We start from the raw sequence: 22,732 nt of genomic DNA, 5'->3' as shown, positions 1-22,732 counted from the left end.
CTATCTATAAAACTATTGGTCCCTATTAAAAGATCAAATGTACAAAAGACTGAACCATAAAACACGGAGCCTGAAATGCCAAAAACTCTAAAGCTCAAATGGGGCTGAAAACACTCAAAACCTGCTTTTTGTAGAGAGGGAGGAAAGATCTCGCCTACACCCCTACACTTCCTGCTTATAATAAGTACCATCTCCAAGATCGCACAACAGTGGGGAAAGGAGTCATGCCTAACTCCTCACTATGCCACAAGCCCCATCCTGTTTAAACTTACAGGTTTTCTGTTGTATACACACACACACACACACACACACACACACACACACACACACACACACACACACACACACACACACATATATATTTTTACACCAGTTTTTGCTGGCAAGACTGTACTAGAGGACACTCAACTCAGTCTAAGGTGGGTGAAATCCTTAGGAGGGTTTATAACTCTGATCTTCAACTGAATAGTGTAAGGCTTATTTGAATATCGACAACGCAGTAAACAGCCCAGCCCGTGGTATTGGGGAGGCGAATGCCGATGAGGGCAATTTAACGGTCCTAATACAAATGATCATGGGGCGTTTGGACCATTTGATGCAGAGGTTTGATCATTTGGACTGCAGTATAAAGGGTGGAAATGTGAATGCAGTGCCTGTTTTAGGCACGGAGGAGCAGGAACATCATTCACCACATCTCAACCGACATCCGGATGTACATAGTAGGCGTGTCAATAGTGACGGTAGCAGCAATGGAGATTTTGGCCAGCTACAAAATGTTAACCCTCCATTATTTGAAGCGCACGGTGTGCTTCATCGTGGACAAACAAGTAAAGGGAATGGTCTAACACAGAACGAACAGAACTCAACACCTTCTCTGAATACATTCCTAAGTAAAAAGAATTTTTTCTCGCCCAACGTTCAGTATGTGGAAGGCACTGCACAACAACATGAAGGTATTCCTACTGACATTACTCTTACCATCAGCGAGTTTGACTATAAATTATTTAAATGTAGGAAGCTACAATTGGAGGTGGCATATTTGGAGGAATGTTTGGAAAAACAAATAGTTCCCAAGGGCCTCAGGCAATGGAGGTTCCCTGTAGGACTAATTAATGGCTCTGATTTCCACAAACAGCTACTGAATTTTTTTGACAAACAAGGGTTTGAATTTATGCAAACAATGATAAGTCATTATGTACAACAAATAGCTAGTTATCAAAAAGATTTAGAGCTGTTGGAACATGACATTAAGAATAATTTAAACTTTAATAGATACAGATATGAATATTCACGCATCTTTTCCAGTATTGATGCAACAATGCTTAAATTATCAAACAACAAGAAAAGGAAGATCGAGCGGGATGTTTCTCAGTATTCCAACAGTAAGGTTTACCCACAGCCACCTTTAGTAAACCAGACCAAATATGCTGTTAGAGGTATTGGTAATACTCACCAGGTAAAGGGGAGTGACCAACCTCCATCTTCCACCAACCAGCTCCCAGTGGGTCGGAAAGTTGTGGGTCAAGAACCACGCATTAATGGCCAGGAAGGCAGTAACCTGGTTCAGGGGGAAGACAATAATAATACTAAAGGTGGCAATCATAGTATCCAAAATAATAACAACAACGATACTAGTGAGCCCTTGCCCGCTGAGGATTTTCGTCAAGGACAGGATTCCAATCAGAGGAATCTAAGGTCGAATGGGAACCATCAGTCCCCGAAGAACAAGAGGAACCAGAGGAAGAGGTAACCACCTCTGGAACGAGTCTAAGAATCATACATAGCACCGAAGGGGATTTTAAAATATACAATTTCACTTCTCTTGACGTTGATCAAAATATGTGTAATTTTTTTTCGAAAGGGCTAAACTTTGTCCCGGACACGCATTTTGACATGGTGAAAACAGTTATAGACTTGAAATTGTTTGTACGTAAATTGAATTTACGGATGTTACTAGGGAATTTTCCTAGGTTAGTAAACCCCTTCAGAATAGCTAGTGTGTTCAACCCACCCCTTACGCAGAATTTAAAGGCTTTTGATCTAGCATGTGAATTAGATTTTAGACACTTGGCTACTAGCCGCCATCCACACAACAATAACAAACCAAACATAACAGCACAGGATAGGGACTTGATTTGTACTCTGAAAGACTGTAACATTAGAGTGATGAAACCCGATAAAGGGAATGGGCTCATTTTCATGGACCATTATGCCTATTTTGAGAAAATTTTAACACACTTAGAGCAAGGGCCTTATCAGGAGATCAGTGTCAATGAAATCAATATAGCTCACAGGAAGATCCAAAATGTTTTGGAAGATCTGTTTCTGGAGGAGTATATTGACACTGACCTGCACAGCTATTTGACTATTATATCACCTAGGTTACCAGTCTTTTTTGGAGTACCTAAAATTCATAAGTCCACCAATGACCCACCCTTCAGGCCTATTGTTGATGGTAGAGGATCCATTACTAGTGCATGTGCTAAATATGTTGACACCTTACTTAAGCCATTGCTAGCAAAGGAAAAACATATCTGTAAGGATTCTTGGAGTTTTTTAGATGCTATTAACAAAATTCAATTTGATCCAACCCTTGTGCTCCTCACGGTTGATATAAAGGATCTATACACCGTGATACCACATAACATAGGCCTGGAGTGGATCAGGGATTTCCTGTTTGATAGAAAAGTCAATGATAAAATCATTTATTTGGTTGAGTCACTTTTGGAGCTTATTCTTCATAATAACACTTTCAAATTTGAAGGCCGGATCTATACACAGACATCAGGGGTAGCCATGGGTTCACCCTGTGGAGGGGCGTACGCTAATTGTGTTTTGGCGCAATGGGAAAACACATTATTGTTTCAAAATCCCATGTTTCGAACGCATGTCACCTGGTACACCCGGTACCAGGATGACATGTTTATTCTTTAGAAGGGGCATTCGGATAGTATTCCTAAATTCATTGAATCTATAACTAATCTAACTAATTTTTTGGAGTTTACATTTAACTTCAATCACATTGAAATCAGTTTTTTGGATATCATGCTCCACAAGGATTGTTTGAATGGGAGATTTAAGAGCAATATCTACAGAAAACCAACATACTCCAATAGTTTCCTGCATTTTTCAAGTTGCCACCCGCACCATCAAAAGAAAGCAGTTGTTAAAGGGCAGATGGTGCGGGCGGCGAGAATGGTAACTGATGATGATGACTTCCATTCAGAATGCAGGAAGTTGGGTGATATGTTTAGCAATAGGGGTTACCCGACAAAATTAATAAAAGAAGTTACAGAAGAAGTTGAGTATAAACGTGGAACGGGACACTTTAGCCCTATTTTATTTTCTCACTATGTCAATAACCACAATAGTGAGTTAGGGGGTAATAGTGCAGGCAGCATCCAATTTAGTCAACCGAATAACAATCTTAGATTTTTATGTACCTTTTCAATAGACCATCATTTTATAAGGGACATTTTGAGTAAAAATTGGATGCTGCTTTCAAATGACAAAAATGTTCAGAATATCTGTAATGGCCCACCAGCTATCACTTTTAGGCGGGGGGTCAATCTGAAAACACTTTTAGAAACTGGTAGATCTAAAATGAGGAGTTCCACTGTAGGGATGAGCAAGTGTGGCTGCTGTGCACAATGCAAGTATATCAAGGTAGGAACTACAGCATTAGTTAATAAAATTCAGTATAAGCTAATGGGCAAATACAATTGTAACACTAAAGCTCTAGTTTATGTAGCGACGTGCACAGCATGCCACGCGTTCTATATAGGGAAAACTGAGCGCAAATTAAAACAGCGCATTTATGAGCATTATTATGCTATCTCAAAAGGGGATACCAATAACGCACTTGCTAGCCACATTGTGGAATTCCCGAACCATAAGTTTGATTTTATGGTGTTGAAAAAGATAGATGATGCCCCTTTTGTTGGACCATGGCAAATTAGTTTAGAAATAGAAGAATTAAGTTGGCAAATTAGAACTGGAGCCACATTCCCCCCAGGTCTCAATGAGCATGTATCCATTGCTAGTGTTCTTAAAAAACTTTCATGCAGCAGATAAAGATGCCCTCACTCATTAGATGGGTGCTTTAATGATGCATGGCTTTAGTCAAAGTGGTCCTGCATTACCTTGATAGAGCTCATATATTTTTGTTGGTCTAATATTATGTAGCTATTAGTTGGAAGGAACCCCTAGTTTAAAGGTATTTAAAGGTATTATAAGTATTTTGGTATTTTATGTTTAGTAGGTAGGTATTCTTTGTGTAAATAGCCTTCGTAAGTTGACTTTTGACGTCTTCCGCACGTTTTGTTGGGCGAGATTATGTATTTTTAATAAAGTTATTATTTGTAACAGATTTATTACTTGAAGTACTGGTTTAAGATGTATTGTACAACAAGTTTAGTGTATTTGATTTTTAATGTAGCTATTAAATGTGATAAACAGTTCAGGTCATTGAACCGTATACCAGCGAACATTTTAATAATAATAATAATTATTCACGTTTATAGATAAACCGCAGAGTTGCTCTAATCATTTGAAACAATTTGCGATGCAATGTTTGTTATGTGCACATATATATTTTTTAAGATTGTTTAAGATTTTTTAGTAGATTAGTTAATTAAAGTCAAGTGCTGCAAAATTTAATTAGCATCACATGACACTTTTAGGCTTTTTAAATGAAAGGGTTGGGTTTGACTTTTTTATCATTGATTCATTTTTGTTTGGTCTGTTTCTCTGAGGAAGGAAACGCATAGTCGGTTCCGAAAACACGAACAAAATTGTGTTAAGCTAATCATTTAAGGACACTTGATTTGTGCGACTGCTTATATTTGGTTGGGCAGTTTCCAGCTTTATCTCTTCGGTTTTTGTGTGTTAACAGTTTGTGAAGCCTTTTCGTTTGTGGCTTATTTGAATATGGCAGGAGTGCATACCTCTCAACCTCTTAATACAAGAAATCTGGACAAAAGCAAAATAATGAGGGGACAAGAGCACCAAAATAGAGACATATTTTAAATATTGCTCTTATAAATTTAGAAAGTTGATAGAATTAAGGATTTTCCTTTTGCATGCATTTTTCTTAGGGCTACGAAGTATGAAACTCAAATGTTTGTCATTAATTTAGTGACTTTAATCCTCAAGGATTTTCCAGAAAATCACAGATTTTAGAACAGACCAGAAATATGAGGCAAAAATCTGGACATTCTGTAGAAATTTGGACAGTTGAGAGCTACTGTGTTGGCTATTACCCATGACATCATTGTATGATTATTACATGCCATCAAGGCCAATTGTATGAATCAAGAGCACATACCTTGCTTCACACATAGTATTTGGTGCCAGTCTTCTTTCTTCAGCTTTTCCCAGTTAGGGATCGCCACAGTGGATCACCTGTCTGCTCATGATTGGCAGTGGAGTTTTACAGTGTTGAGTTGCCAGCCCAGTGCCCAACCTTCCACAGAAGGCACACACACACACACACACACACTCACACCTAGGGCCAGTTTAGAGTGTCCAATCCACCTACAGCATGTCTTTGGGATGTGGGAGGAAACCAGAGCACCTGGAGGAAACCCACGTGACCACAGGGAGGGCATGCAGACTCGGGCACCCCAGCCGAGGATCGAACCGGAGAAGCTCTTGCTATGAGGCAGCAACGCTAACCGCTACACCACCGTGGCCACCCATAGTATTTGGTGCCAGTAGGAGATATTTATTTCCCCTTCTCCACAGTATGTATAACAGCAGTACACACTCACTTAAACAGGCCTAAATCATGAATAATCTTGAAGGTATGGAATCTTTGGTCTCTTGAAATCGTGTTTGCCATTTCCAAAAAGTTGAGGATCACATGACAATATGTTATAGTTAATGGGGCTAAGAGCAATATTAGAAATTGCTTATTCAGAATGTAAGTGGCATTGCCATAAAGTAAACTCTTGAATGAGTTAAGAATAGTATGTGAGTTAAAGAAAATGAGATGAGGGAAAAGAATTTCCCCTGTTGATCATTTGTATATAAAAGTGTAGGTACAACAGTGAGCTCTTGTGAGTATCACCTACTGAAACATTAACTTAAAGTGCACCTTAGTGTCAGGTGTTTGTTATGAATGTTTATCTGAGACATTATTTGTAATGCCTTGAATCATGTACAGATAAGCATGTACAATTATAGTAACAAGCAGTTTGGATACAGTCCAGACAGTCTATCAATTTCCATACAGATAATCTAACTTGATATGACATGATAAGGAAATGAACACAGCAGAAAATGATATACAATGGATATAAAAAGTGCACTCACCCCTGTTAAAATGCCAGGTTTTTGTGATATAAAATAATTAGACCACAATAAATCATTTCAAAACTTTTCCCACCTTTAATGTGACCTATAACCTGTACAATTCATAGGTTCATAGGTTGGTACTAGGCTATCGGCCCTAGGGCCTATACAAGCCTAGCCATAACAATTCCCTGGATATTTCGTTCCACAATATTTACTTCCCTGGACTCCTATCTAGCAGGGCAACTGACATGATCGTCGGGGTGAATTTCCTATATCAGGAACAACGAGCCAGCCACACCAAGGGTATGATGAACCAGTTTATTGCACACAGTTAAGTGCTTTCGTCAGAATATGTCCAAAAGACTTCTTCAGAACTAGATAACACAATCCTTTGCAACATTTAAATATCCCTCCCAAAATTTATATGACCAAAACAACCAATAAAATTCACATAATCATTAAATGTAAAAAGCAACTTTAAAACACTTAAAATAGAAATGTTTTCATTGAGCCTAGGAAATACATGTGTTGAGCTTGATTTGCCACTTCAGTTCTTTAAATTCTAATACATCATTCCAGGGACACCCCGCTAATGTCCCTAGTCACGTGATCAATGGCTACAATCCCAAACTCATGGTTAGCATTCTCCGATATATGTTTTGCCAAAGTGTTGTTCATGTTACCCTTCCTAATGTCCAGGGTGTGTTCATAAAAATGTTCTTGAACTTCCTTTGCGTCTTTCCAACATAAAAACAATTACAGTTTTTACATATGGCATGGTAAACAATGTCCTTGGTATTGCAATTACAGTAAAAGTGGAGACGAACCACTGTTTCATTTACATAAACCTTGTCAAGTTCAATCAGGTACCTACAATAGTTGTAAAACCCACATTTGTGAGTACCTTTCCTCCTAACGGAGACCAGATTGTTGTGCTGGGTGGCTGCTTCGAAAATTTTTTAAAACATCTCCCTCTTCTGTAAACCATTCTTACCCCATCTTTGTATAGCCTTTGCAACTCCTTGTATACTGAAAAAATATGCCAATATGTGCTTAAGGTTTTATAAATTTGTGGGCATTCAGGGGTGTATGTGGTAATAAAAGATAAGTGGTGAGGATTATCCACCACTGCATCAGTCTCACTGACAAAAAAATGGGTGCTAATCACTCGATCAGTTAATAATGGCATGTAAAAGCCCCTAGCTCTTTTGTTTTGTATCTCAGAATAGATTGCCTCCACAAGAGCCCTAGAATACCCTCTAGATAAAAATATATCAGTAAGTGTGTTGGCTTCCCTTTAAAATGTGGCATCCTCCGAGGTCATTCTAGTAAGGCGAACAAATTGAGCCTTTACCAAGCCTCTCTTCTGGTGCGCCAGATGGCAGCTATCAAAATGTAAGTAACAATTTGAAAAAGTAGGTTTTCTGTAGATTTGACTAACAAATCTCTTCTTAACGGTGTCCTTAAAAAATGGACATCCAAATAACAAATGTCATTTTTACCCCAGGTGGCACTAAACTTCAATAAAGTAGTAGTTTGATTGATGTATTCAATAAAATGTTGTAGTTCAACCTCAGATTCCTTCCAAAAAATGATAATATCACCCCAGAATCTGAGGTAAAAACTCCAAGGATGAGAAGATCCAAATGAATTTAAAATATGTTTAGTCTCCCAAACTAACATGACAATGTCAGTGAATATGGGGGCACAAGCAGCCCCCATTGCCACCCCTTTCCTTTGAAGGTAGTAGTGTCCATCTATGTACACAAAGTTATTTTTCAAAACAGGTTCCATCGTCAAATCCAAAGTGTTGATCTCATTATTACAGAAAATTGCCTTTTCCATCAAAAATTCATGAAACCAATCAAGCCCTATATCATGAGGAATAACATTGAGCAAGTTGTTAACATCAATGGTGCAAAAATCAAGTTGTCATCAAAACAAATCTGAGAAACTTTACTTAAAAAATCCCAAGAGTCTCTACAGATATAATAATGTCTCTCCAAAACATTTTTTAATTTAACATCAACATACCTCACCAAAGGGTGTGTTTTGGACCTAGAGGCATTAACAATAGGTCTTAAGGTAGGGTCACACATGTCTTTATGGATCGTAGGTAGTCCAAATATGGATGGAACAACAGGAAATTTAACCACAAGCAAAGACCACAGGCCATAATCAATCTGACCTTGGTCTAACATGTCCTGCAGTAACCAATCTATTCTGGAATAAGCAATGTTGACCATGTTTAATGAAGTTTCCTCATAGAAATCACTGTCACTTAAGTGCAGAAGCATTTTGTTAAGATAATCCTCCACATTCATAACTACAACCCCCTCCCTTGTCAGGTTTCATAACCCAAATAGTTTTGTTAGAGCAAAGTTGTTTCAAAAGTTCATTTTCCACCCCTGTATAGTTACTAAACCTTTTAGTTTGAACCCTAGACAGCAAATTCATGAAATCAAATTCATATAATTTCTCAAAAGCTAGTAAAGGCAAGGGAATTAGGGGATTGAACAAACTTCTCCTTTGAAGTGTTTGACCCACTTTGAGACCTTGAATGTCATTAAATAAAAGCTTGAAATTCAATTTTCGCACAAATAGTTTTAAATCAATAATTAGATTCTCAATTTTACTGTGAGTAGTGGGGACAAAGTTAAAGCCTCTACGAAGTAAGTCAGCCGAAGCCGGTTCAAAGTTGGTACTAGTGTAGTTAAAAATATTAATGTCACCTTGAGAGTTTTGAATAATGTCCACAGTTCCAGGATTCATACAACATGTTTCAGTTACAGTTCTAAGATCATGTAAGCTAGAATTTAAATCCTGTTCGTTTTGCTCCAACACTGGTACAAATGAGTCCCATTCCTGTTGTATTCCCCCCATGAAGAGCCCTGCTGGTAGTTCTGTCTGTTCTTGATCCTCTCTGATTGTCTGGGGGGGGGGGGGTCCAGACCTAAAGGGGCTGGGTCTTCAACTTCTACGTCATCATCATGGTGGTTGGAGGTGGAAGGTGTTTCCTGAGATGAAACCAAATGACGGGGAGGTTTAGGATAAGCAAACCATTACAACAGTCTAAATGATCACGTTCAAATTTCTTTTCCTTCCTTCCCTGCACCTCCAAAATAATTTTGTCAATGCTGGAAAAGATGTTGATATAATTTTCCCGCTGTTGATCAAATAACAGGTCACTCTGGATTGCCTTCTCAATTTCCATTGTTTCATGCAATAACCCATCAATAGTTTGCTGGTTGTACTTAATAAGGACCTCAAGAAGTTTGCAACCCTGGCGGTCGAATAAATTAATCAATTCTGTGTGTAAACGAGAGTTGTATACCAAACCATTGGGAAATGTCCAATGTCAAAGACCCTTTGGTATTCTCCTTACTTTAATGCTTTCTTTGAAGTATCCATTTTCTACCTATCACGCATCCAATCATCAAGGTTCCTTTTGAAGAGGTCCAAGGAGACGCTCTGCTTGACATGTACATGCAGTCTATTCCAGAGTATGGGGAGTCTCTGGGTCAGGAACCTTTCCCTCCAGCATGTTTTGTTCATTGTGATGACAAGGTTTAGATCCCTGGAGCGTGTGGCTCTGAGGGATTGTGATTTCTTTAAGTGGAGCATGTCCAACAGCTCAGGGTTTGACATGGCCTTGTATGTTAAGCAGAGATCGCCTCTGAGTAGATGATATGCCACAGAGTACAGCTGGAGTTTTTTTAGACGGTCAGCATATGGCATCTGCTTTAGGCCTGTGATTCTTTTAGCGAGGTATATATGTGGCCTTTCCAGCTGTTGCAGATGTCTTGTGAGGTACATAGCAAATGGGGCATTATACTCTGTAATGGATGTAATGATGGATGAGTACAGTGGGACAATGATTGAAAAACAAATCTGTTAGGGGAAAAAATATAAAAAGTAAAAAACGTACAATAAGCTGGTTGCAGAAGTGTGCACACCCTTAAACTAATACTTTGTTGAAGCACCTTTTGATTTAATTACAGCATCCAGTCTTCTTGGGTACACCCCTGCCATCAATTAAAGAGACTCTGATTAACCCCAAATAAAGTTCAGCTGTCCTAGTAGGAGTTTCCTAACATTTACTCAGTTGCCTGCTACAGCAAAAGCCATGGTTCACAGATAGCTTACAAAGCATCAAAAGGATCTCATTGTTGAAAGGTATCAGTTAGGGGAAGGGTACAAAACATTTCCACAGCATTGGATATACCATGGAACACAGTGAAGACAGTCATGAAAAAGTGGAGAAAATATGAGACAACTGTAACGTTGCAAAGAACTGGACGTCCCTTCAAAATTGATGAAAAGACAAGATGATGAAAACTGGTCAGGGAGGCTGCCAAGAGACCTACAGCAACACTGAAGGAGCTGCAGGAATTTACTGGCCAGTACTGGTTGTGTACTACATGTGACAACAATCTCCCATATTTTCCATATGTCTGGCCTATGAGGTAGGCTTGCAAGATGCAAGCCTTTTCTTACACAGAAAAACATCCAGGCCCGGCTAAAAGTTGCAAAACAATACATCACGTCTCCTAAAGGCATGTGGGAAAATGTGCTATGGTCTGATGAGACCAAGGTTAAACTTTTTGGCCACAATTCCAAAAGGTACATTTGGCGCAAAAACAACACTTTACATCACCAAAAGAACACCATCCTCACAGTGAAGCATGGTGGTGGCAAAATCATGCTTTTGGATTGCTTTTCTTCAGCTGGAACTAGTGCTTTAGTCAAGGTGGAGGGAATTATGAATAGTTCCAAATACCAGTCACTTTTGGCACAAAATCTTCAGGCATCTGCTAGAAAGATGAAGATGAAGAGGAATTTCACCATTCAACATGAAAATGACCACAAGCATACATCCAAATCAACAAAAGAATGACTTCACCAGAAGAAAATTAAAGTTTTGGAATGGCCCATCCAATAGAAAATCTGTGGGGTGATCTGAAGAGGGCTATGCACAAGAGATGCCCTCGCAATCTGACAGATTTGGAGCGCTTTTGCAAGGAAGAGTGGGTAAATATTGCCAAGTCAAGATGTGCCATGCTGATAGACTCCTACCCAAGAAGACTGAATGCTGTAATTAAATCAAAAGGTGCTTTAACAAAGTATTAGTTTAAGGGTACGCACACTTATGCAACCAGCTTATTGTACGTTTTTTATTTTTTATATTTTTTCCCCTAACAGATTTGTTTGTTTTTCAATTGAGTTGTACAGGTTATAGGTCACAATAAAGGTAGGAAAAGTTTTGAAATGATTTATTGCACTCTCATTTTTTATATCACAAAAACCTGGCATTTTAACAGGAGTGTGTACACTTTTTATAGCCACTGTATGTTATTGTTCAGGATATCATGTTTATAATATGGTCATACAGTTAAGTTATATTAATAAATTACATATCAGTCCATAAAAAGTGATTAGTAGCAAGCTATGTTTATCACACATTCACATACTAAACACTCTCAAACAACAAAGTTTATTCCCTTTTCTCATGTAAAAATCAATTTTGTTGACAAGGTCCTTGTTTTCTTTTGCAGACAGTGGAATATTTTCAATATTTAATGAAGACCACAAGAAATGTTTATTTGGAACAGAATATAATGGTGTTGAAGCTGGCCCATGTGACCCAACTAATGCAAACCAACAATTTAGATGGATCTCAGAGGAGAGACTACTCAATGTTGCATATAATCAGTGCCTTGGAGCTCTTAATAACTCAAACTGGGTTCCAATCAAACTCCAGCCTTGTAATGCAAAAAATGAACTTCAGAAATGGGAATGCAGAAATGACACTTTGTTTGCACTCAAAGGAGTAAACCTCTATTTGAACTATGGAAACAAGAATGAGAAAAATGTAATGCTTTATAATAAGTCCGGATCATGGAGCAGATGGAAAGTGTTTAAATCCCAGGATGATTTATGTTCACGTGGATATGAAGGTAAAGTCCTAGAATTTTGTGTGTGAGACTGATCATTTGTGATACACTTTTATTGGGATATGGTTATATTCTGTGAACAGTTAAACATTATGTATTTATTTGTTTATCTGTCTAGTTTAAGAAAATTCAGATTTTGACCAAGTATGCACACACAAACATTTCTACCAAATCAGCACATACAGAATGGTAGAATAATATTCAGTATTATTTCATGCCTATGGAATTTTCTTATGCAGTGTTATCCTGTACACTGTTTCCACTGTTAATAGGAAGCTTCACTCAGCTCATCTAGTAAAGACAAGTATCTGTTGAACATCTTTGCCTGCATAATAGCACAGTTTTATTTCTTCAGAAATCCTAGTCAGATTTAAGACAGTAGTGTGTGATGACTCGTAAAGAAAACTATGATGTTAGTTCTAAGTAAACAGTCAGAAAAAAAATCAGACTGGTTATCATAATCAGATTGTTAAAACTTATATTGTGCTAACAAGAATTAATAATTGATATATAATGACTTATGCAGTATATTAAATTCAACAAAATGCATTTGCTTGTCTGAATAAGCATGATAAATTTTAACATTTACTTTATCTTGATAAATGAATACTTGTGATAATTTCTAATAATTGTTATGGCGATTCACTACACTGTGTAGTGGCCGCTAAGCAATGAAATTCTCTCCCAGAAGATCAACTATTCCAATCCAACACGTAAAATATTCCTGAGGAACTAAACAATGTCTGCCAGCAATGTGGCACTGATGTTGTAGTATACAAACATGATACAGGATTAATCCGAACATCTTTTCTATATCAGCTTTTGCTATTTACTCCACTAACATGTCATGTTCAAGTTCAACTTCTGCTTCTGCTTCACAGCCATAACCTCTTTTGTATAATAACTCTGTAACACTGAAATGACTATTCATCAATTTTAAACAATATTAGCTGGCATTCAGAAAGGTTGCAGCCAAGAGAAAGTCTTCACAAGGCCATTTTTCCTCCTTGCTGTAAGCTTTTCCTGTTATTAGGCCACATTACTCTTGGGGTTTACTGCTTGTAGGGGTATCAGTGCAGATGGTGATTGTAAGGGCTGAGCTGCATTATGTGGCAGTCCAGGGAAGTGGTTAATGCTAATTAGCCATGTGGTCTCCCCCAGAAAGGCCAGCAACCCCTGATTTGTCACATAGAGTGTCACTGCTGGAGGTAAAACTGACTGCTATAGAAATACAGTGGTCACCCATTCATTCATATGGGAGCAGTCACAGTGCAGGCAATTTCAATAAACATGTGTGCCCGAGTTTATCTTACTGCATGTGTATGTGTGTTGGGGACATTAATGTGCATGTCTGAAGGGGTGTAGATGAAGTTGCATGCTTGTGAGCATGTACCTGCCTGGGTGGTCTCCCAAGGGGAGATTAAGTAAAGAAGTGATAGTCTGTATGTGCATGCATAGGTGTGCATGGGCTTCTAGGGATCATATCACCTCCAGGTCTGACAGTGCATCTGCAAGATGTGATTCACATACATGCTAATGAATAGATACAGAGGTCTTTCTCAGTTCAACCATAACTGTTTTGAAATCCTAATTGCTCACTATTGCAGTAATTGACTGTCCTATGGTAGCCAGTTACCATGACTAATGAATGTTTTTTCTGAATTCTATAGATTGTCTTTTTCTTTTTTCTTTTTGGCTGAATGTACACATTGTTTCATTGGCCAGTGAAGTTGTTTGAGTTCTACTGTATACTGTGGGCTAACTTCTCAACAAAGCAGACAGAAAGATATATATTTCCAAGGATTTTACTGGTCCCTGACTCCAAAGTCTCACATCTTCATGTTGACAGAGTAGACCCTGTGGTACACCTTCCATACAAGAAGGCTATGGTTAAGCATATTTACGTATCCCTTGTCTTTTCTGTGAGAACAATTAAGTGATTGGGTCATATGGTAGATTTTTCAGAGAAATCTCTAATGTAGTGATCCAAGCCATTGACCAGCTTTTGGATAAAGCTATTTAGGACAAACTGAAGCCCCATCCATAATAGCCTCTACAATGAAAAGCCTTACCAAAAGGGTAGCATTTCATACAGAAAAAAATATTCTGATACAGCTAACAATCCTGTTCATCAGCATGTCTGTCTCAAGATGGATAACTTTATAGAATACACCAAGGTAATTGTATGAGCACCATGTTCCACGGACCTGATATTTTGGGCGCAAAAGTAAAGATGCATATGGAATATATTTAGCAGTGGGGAGGCTATCACAGTCATTCTTACATTTTCTACTTCTTTGAGAAGTTTCTCAAAGACTTAAAATAGACCACATCATTTATAATTCTGGTATGATTATTAAAAAGATGAGCAGAACTCTGGAAAGGGCAATAACAACCAGGGGAATCTCCAGAGAGGTCACGGTCATTGAAAGGGTTCTTAGCCATCTTTATTTATTATTCTCTTGTTATGGGAGGCCTGCCTGCATTAGTCCTGATATCTTGATGTTAGATAAATGTTTGTGCAGAAATAGTGTGATAATTTAAGTTATGCTTTAATTTATTTATTAGCTATGAGATCTATTTCTGAAAGTATGAGAAAGTACAGTACTTTTAGATGTTATAGGGAAAGGAAATAATTTAGTCAATGGGAATGAATGTTGTGGAGTTGGTGCATTGGTGAAGCATAATGACTTGAAACCAGGGAGGGCATTAGTAATTCATGTAAAAATGAAGGGAGGGCCATTTAAGTTAAATTTGTTTATATAGGCTCAAATTCAAAATGAAGAGTTTAATTCTATAAAGAAATAAAACATGTTTGAGTGGCGATATTGTTAATTGTTATAGGACATATGAACTATAATTTGAAAAAACAATATGGATAAAATTAGACAAGATATCAAGGTATTTAAGGAAATGGTGTAGTAGGAAAAACTACAGTAAAGCAAATGGAAGATTTTATGAGGTGAGAAATAAATGGAGAGTAATGGGAATGAGAAGACCCTATGAGGTAATATAGAATGCCTATGAGAAGGCTACACTGAGACAAGATATTATGTATTTTAAGATGCAAATGGCAACTTGTGAGAACAATTTACAATGGTATTACATAAAGGGAAAGAAATACATAAATCGTTTTAATAAATAAATACATAAATAAATAATATGAGGATCTCTGTGGATGAAGGAGGAAACTGGTGGGAATGTGATAAACTAGCAAGAAGGTATTATGAATATAGTAATGCATTAGGTACAGGATATGTAACAAGGGGCAGGCAGTAAATATGAATTGGATCTGGATATTAGGAAGTTTGCAGATAAAGTATGGTGTTACAAAGGAAAATAATATCAGAATGAAATGTGCTCTTATGTAAAACTAATATTAACACAGTATGAGATCTGGATAAGGTTGATGAAAGAAATTATTTGAAAAAGTCTTAATCGAATTGCTATGGAAAAAATTAGGAATGAGTAGGTGGTACAGACAATATTATGTGTATAGAATAATGGGGAAAGGGGAATAATGACAACAGGAGGCAATCGTGTTATGCAACTCTGATTATGATATAGTATTACAAAATTATGCAAGAAAAGCTTTTGGTAGAACTTAAAGCAATAATTGGAAAACTATCATTTGAAAAAAAATAATGGATACATTTAGACAAGATATCAAGGCATTTACGGAAATGGTGCATTAGGAAAAACAGAAGTAATGCAAATTATAAGATTTTATAAGGTGAGAAAGAAATGGACAGTAATCCTACACTGAGACAAGATATCATGTATTTTACAATGATATTACATAAAGGGGAAAAAGAATAAATAAATCATTTTAATAAATAAATACATAAATAACTAATACGAGGAACTCTGTGGATAATGGGGAACCCAGTGGGAATGAAAGAAATTAGCAAGACGATATTATGAATATAGTAATACATTATGTAAAGAATATGTAACAAGGGGCAGGTGGTAAATATGAATTTGATTGGGATATTAGCAAGATTTCAGATAAAGTATGGTGTTACAAAGAAAAATAATATCAGAATGAAACATGCTTTTAGGTAAAACTAATATTAGTACAGTATGAGGTATGATTGAGGTTGATGAAAGAAACTGTAAAAGTCTTAAATGAATTGTTATGGAAAAAATTAGGAATAAGCAGGTGGTACAGACAATATTATTATGTGTACAGAAGAAAGGAGAAGAGGAAATAATGACAATGGGGGGCAATTGTGTTATGCAACACTGATTATAATATACTATTAAAAAGTGTGCAAGAAAAGCTTTGATAGAACCTAGAACAATAATTGGAGAAATTATGGTACTAAATGGAAGTAAGTTAGACAAATGTAACTGATAATAAAATAAGTGTTGTAGTAGTTACAGACGGGCATCAGGAAAGACTAATTGTCTGTTACATGAAACCATTTTATAACATGAATAATGCACATTTAGGGATTTTGTTGAAGGAATATCTTCTTCTTCGTCTTTCGGCTTTTCCCGGTTAGGGGTCACCACAGCGGATCACCTGTCCGCTCATGATTGCCAGTGGAGTTTTACAGTATTGAGTTGCCAGCCCGGCACCCAACCTTCCACAGAAGGCACACACATGCACACACTCACACCTAGGGCCAATTTAGTGTCCAATCCACCTACAGCATGTCTTTGGGATGTGGGAGGAAACCAGAGCACCTGGAGGAAACCCACGTGACCACAGGGAGGACATGCAGATTCCGCACAGAAGGCATCCCAGCCGAGAATCGAACTGGAGAACCTCTTGCTGTGAGGTGGCAACACTAACCGCTGCACCACCATGGCTGCCCATTTTGTTGAAGGAATATAATATAGGGAAATGTAAAACATTTGTGGAAAAGAAAATCAAAGGATGAAAACAGCAGTAAATGTGAATGGGTTTGGTATAGTAATTTTATTTATTTAACATTTGTTTACTGGGAAAGTCTGACTGGGACAGAGCCCATTTTCAACAGAGGCCCAGGGAGAAATGCTCCAGATGCATGTCTTTGGATTGTGGGAAGAAATTAAAGCACCCAAAAGAAACCCATATGAATGCAGGGAGGACATGCAGATTCCTCCCATAAGGCACCCCAGCCAAGAATCGAACTGGAGAACCTCTTGCTGTGAGGTGGCAACACTAACCGCTGTACCACCATGGCTGCCCATTTTGTTGAAGGAATATAATATAGGGAAATGTAAAACATTTGTGGAAAAGAAAATCAAAGGATGAAAACAGCAGTAAATGTGAATGGGTTTGGTATAGTAATTTTATTTATTTAACATTTGTTTACTGGGAAAGTCTGACTGGGACAGAGCCCATTTTCAACAGAGGCCCAGGGAGAAATGCTCCAGATGCATGTCTTTGGATTGTGGGAAGAAATTAGAGCACCCAGAAGAAACCCATATGAATGCAGGGAGGAAATGCAGATTCCTCACACAAGGCACCCCGGCCAAGAATCAAACTGGAGAACCTATTGCTGTGAGATGACAATGTTAATCGCTGCACCGCTGCATCACCCAATGAGGAAAGATTTAAGGCAAGGATGTCTGAGTGGGAATGGTGTGATTTTTTTATGCATCAGTAAGGAATGTAATAGCAGAGCAGGCCAAAATAGGTTTGAATGAGGCAGGATAGGAATTAGCTCAAGAAATGAAAATACCTGCAGCATTGTTATAGGCTGATGATATAATATCCATATGGATGAAAATATTGTAGATTAAAGAAATTGTGTAGCAAAGAGAAGAAAGCATAAACTGTGTGGAGTTATTCCTAAGTAAAGAAAAGAATAAGGGCTCGAGACAGACTACTAAAGTAGGCCATATTTACTTTCATAAGGCAGAAATAAAGGTTTGGGGAATGTTTATGGAAGTATAGAGAAGGCAGAGCAGCAAGAGGAAGAAAAAATAGAAAGGGACACACTTAAATTATAGGGAACATTTCACATTTTATTTAGAAAGAATGTTTATTGAGTGAATAGTATAGCTATTGGTATTTTAAGTTACATGGCAGGGGATTATATAATGCGAGAAAGGCTTCTGAGGATACAATTTCAACACAGTCAAAAGGGAGATTATTTTAATGATGCAAAGCAAGAAGTTGTTGAGGTAAGTACAGCCAATGCTATATTTATCATCCTTATGCATGTAGTATACATTGAATAAAACTAGGAGGAATAAAAATGCACTGCTACTGAGAATATCAGTTAAGGAATAATCAGACTTTTGGGAAAGTATTAAGAAAAGCAAGGTGACAAGTGAAAATAATATTGACACTATAAGAAGGAAACTTTGTACAAGGAAACTTATATTAATGCTGGTTTATTAAAAATGAAAGGATGGCATAAATCCATATGATAACAAAATTTTGTTTTGAGAATATATATGAGAGAGGCTACAGGTATAAAAAAGAGAAAAATATTTATAAAAGACAGATGGAATATAAGCATTGATATAACTGTGCGATTTTGTGTCCATGCTTTCTTTTAATAAACTTCCGCTACTAACCTCTCTACACTCTTACAATATACTGATGATTCAACCCTTATTACCACTGCCCACAGCATCCCAGAACTCCTTGCCTATACCCAAGACAACTTCACCTGCATCGAAACCTGGCTCACCGACAATCAACTAATATTAAATCCAAAAAAAACAAAGCTCCTACTTTTCCTTCCTAAAACACTGACAAAAACCCACCTTCTCCATTACTTCACTTAACAATACTATCATCACACCTGAACAATATACTAAATTACTTGGTATTACTATCGATGACGAACTACGATTTGACATGCACATCAACCATTGTAAAAAAAAAAACAACAAAAAACTTGGTCTCTTGTACCGTAATCATAAACTAGTCTCCTACTCCACCAAACTCTCCCTCACCATGTCTTTTCTCTTACCTTGATTTCTGTATGCAGGCCCAGTCCTTACTAACCTTCAGTCACCTCTCCTCTCCAAACTAGAACAAACTTACTACAAAATTGCTACGTTTGCCTTCAAGCTACCATTTAAAACCCACCACTGCCTTCCTCTTAAGTCTTTACTACGGACTGAATTCCAAAAACAACTTCTTCTTCCATTAATTACATATCACATACACTATACTCTATAACCCCACTTCCTGTCCCTCCATCGCTAACATTGTATCACTCTGTAATCCCCGATTTCAACTTCACACATCTGACAAACATCTACTAGACATCTACAAACCAACAAAATATATAGAAAAGTCCCTATATAAATTCTCTATCACTCATACCTAGAATGCCCTTCCCCTTAATATAAGAAATATTCCCCACAAAGCCCAAATCAAATTGAGCTTAAAGACTACCTACTAAAGACCTGGTCCTGTCCTTGTCAAACTCCTACCTGAGATCCTATTGTTCTCTTCCTAGTCTCCACTGCCTTACTCTAACCATATTTCTTACCTTCTATCTGTCTTTCAAAAGAGCTTATGACTGTATACCTACACCGTGTTCGTGTAAATACCATTTCACATGGAGTTTATCGCTGCTACTTGTATATATTTCTGCATAGAGAATATATTGTTGTTTCAGTACTATCTTTCTGCTACTAGAACACAACTGTATACATAGTGGAGTTTATTTTGGATGTATAACTTCTTGAAACTCTGTTATTGTAATTTTCTCTTTTTGTAATTTTTTTACTTGTATATGGAGCTTTTCTCCTCTGGTCTCCACTGAAAATGGGCCCTTGGCTCAGTTGGACTAACCCGGTTAACAAATGACAATAAATAAATAAATAAATAAAAAGCTCAGATGAAATCCAAGCGGAATGAAGAGAGTTTATTAAAAGAAAAGGTGGCTAATGAAGCAGCAGTGAGGGATGAATGCAGTGCAGAAGGAGCTGAGGGTAAGCATGTGTACAAAGCCAGGGAAGTTTATAGCAGTGTTGACTTCACAGTTTGTTGAAACTACCCATGGGATGTCTGTGAAGGAAGAAAGGAAGACATTTTCTCAGGAGCAGCAAGACTCACATCACATGTCCTCAGCACAACAGCTGTTTCCTTCTGAGGTCCTGAGTTTAAGATCTTGATATTTAGTGAGTTAAGAGGACAGGAAAATACAGACAGCAGCAACTACTGAAGAGCAACAAAAATAATCTCTAAAAAAACACAAACATCTGGCATTCAAATATACTCTGGCCATGCAGGGAAGAGTACCTCCAATGGGACTACAGGGAAGAAATCTTCACTTTTAAGACAATCAGAACTAAGTTCATGTTCAGTAGATTTATGAAAGTATTGGATTTCAGTCAGGTTATTACATGTGTTTAGCTCATGACAAAAATTTCAGAAAAGCCACACCAAACAATAGGTTTAGCACTTTCATTCGTTTTACTATACATACTTCTTCAGAACGGATGACAACAGTTAACAGGGTAGTATATATTGTGAAAAAAAGTAACAAGATGAAGTTATGGCTAGTAGGAAGAATTAATTTCCTCCTATTTTAGTTAGTGGTTTTACACCAAAAGAGAATAGTACTGTTACAAACAACACTTTGAAGTCTGCATTTCCAGTAGTGTTGATTCTTATAAAATTAAAAACATTATGATTAATAAGTGGAAGGTTACTCTAGGAAAGGCAGAATTAGTTTGAGTAGTGGGTGATCACATGCAATTTATTTACAAAAAAAGTTTCTAGCATTAAATCCATACTTGAATTTGTAGACTGTGTGGGTACATCTTATGTTCAGTGACCTTATGATACCTTTGCCTGTCATAATTATAAGCAGTGCAGATTTATTAATTCTGCAAATAGTATTTTAAACATTTAGACAAAACTGTTTACGGTAAGAAGAGATTTAATTGTAAGAGTACTAAAGTGGTATATCTGGCTTCTTGCTCAAACTGTGATTGATACTATGTAGGCAAAACAGCTAGAGCATTATATAAAATGATTTATGAGCATTGTGCTGCCATTAAAAAAGGAGATGATTCAAATGCCTTAGCCAAGCATGCTAATGAATGTTTAAATTTTAGAAAATTCTTATTTTTTTGTACTGGATTATGTGGACCCTATTTTATTTGTTGAAAATGTTAATACTGCTTTAGAAATTAAAGAATTAAAGTGGTAAATTATTTTAAGGGCTGAACAATTCCCAAGACTTAATGGTGTCACTAATATTAAATGTGTATTGAAATATAAGTTATTTTAACTGAGTGTCCTCCAATTTATTTATTTTTGTGTGTTTTGTTTGATAGTGATTGTGTTTATTCATATTGTTTTATATATAATTATATTGTTTTATATTCATTGGCTTGTTACCTTAATTGTTTTCATTATATATTGTCATCTGTTCTGAAGAAGTTCATATATTCAAATGAATGAAACCACTAAATCTATAGTTGTGCGGTGTGGCTTTTCTGGATTTTGGGGCGTTTTTTGTTTTATTCAGTTTTTTTATTGTGGTGCGTGTTTAGCTCATGTTATAACAGACATGATTGCTGACCAGTCTCTCACATCTTAGGTATTTCCCAGCTACACATAGCCTGACACTGGACAATTGTTTGTTTGTTTTTATTCTCAGCTTTTGTGTTTTATGTACTACTTTGTTAAATATGTTCTAATTCATTGCATTTATTGCAAGAGGCCAAGCCTGAAATTGCTTTAGAAGAAGAAGATTGTTATTGTACTTTATTTATTTTTTGCTTTCTTGTCAGGTAAGCAATGCAATGCTGTAGGAGAGTAATGTGTTTATAAACACAAACATGCTATATTGTTAGATTTTGAAACATACCTATGATTAAGAACCCTATACCTACTTCAAACCAAGAAGTTTTTTTCCAGTGGTCAATGACAGATTAGAGTGGAAGCTACTAGATATAATAAGGGATCAAGAAAGACAGTAGATATGAAGCAAACTCTTAATCCACATGGTTATAAGGTATATAGATCCAGGTATGGATCCAATAAGGACAGGTCTAGGTTTTTACTACATTATTTGGCATGCCATTCAGGATAAAAAGGAGACACTGGCTACATGTTGATAGATGAAGGCTATAATATGGTAATGAATCAGTGTATCAACAGACTGAATATTTGCTCTGAGACTTAAACTAGCTGATGTAAAGCTTTTTTCCATTTCACTGAGTTAGGACAAAAATATATGGAGGGAAATTACTCTAGAGAAGGAAGTATTTGCATTTTTCACTCCTACTTCAAAAACTGGTATCTGCATAAAGATGTTTTGGAATTCTGCAGGGATTCTAGCTAATGTAGAGAATATCTTAAGTAGGCCATATGGACTTATAATATTGCAGCTGTCCATCTACCTCTGCACCTCCTAATGAGAAAGACGACTTGTATATTATAGAGTGCTGACCTTCAGATTTTTGAAGTTGAGTAGGCTAAGACCATGTTAGCTGAAGGAGTGGGTGGTTTTCTGAAAGCTAATCCTAAAAGCCATATGCCATCAGTGGTATGGTGGTGACACTAA

The 22,732-nt window shown here is 37.0% G+C and overlaps 1 protein-coding gene across 1 annotated transcript in view; it reads left to right on the top strand.

Moving 5' to 3' along the window:
• Positions 1 to 22,732, top strand: part of LOC122796781 (macrophage mannose receptor 1-like) — a 1,193,236-nt gene that overhangs the window by 69,102 nt on the left and 1,101,402 nt on the right. Inside the window, exon 2 of the mRNA XM_044065508.1 lies at positions 11,853 to 12,254. Coding sequence (XP_043921443.1) covers positions 11,853 to 12,254 — 402 coding nt within the window. The remainder of the gene's footprint in view (positions 1 to 11,852; positions 12,255 to 22,732) is intronic.

Source organism: Protopterus annectens, chromosome 3.part0, assembly GCF_019279795.1.
Source record: "Protopterus annectens isolate FY-2018-M chromosome 3.part0, PAN1.0, whole genome shotgun sequence".
NCBI lineage: Eukaryota > Metazoa > Chordata > Ceratodontiformes > Protopteridae > Protopterus > Protopterus annectens.
Note: the sequence above shows the minus strand (reverse complement) of the source record. Positions and strands in the feature narration are given on the sequence as shown.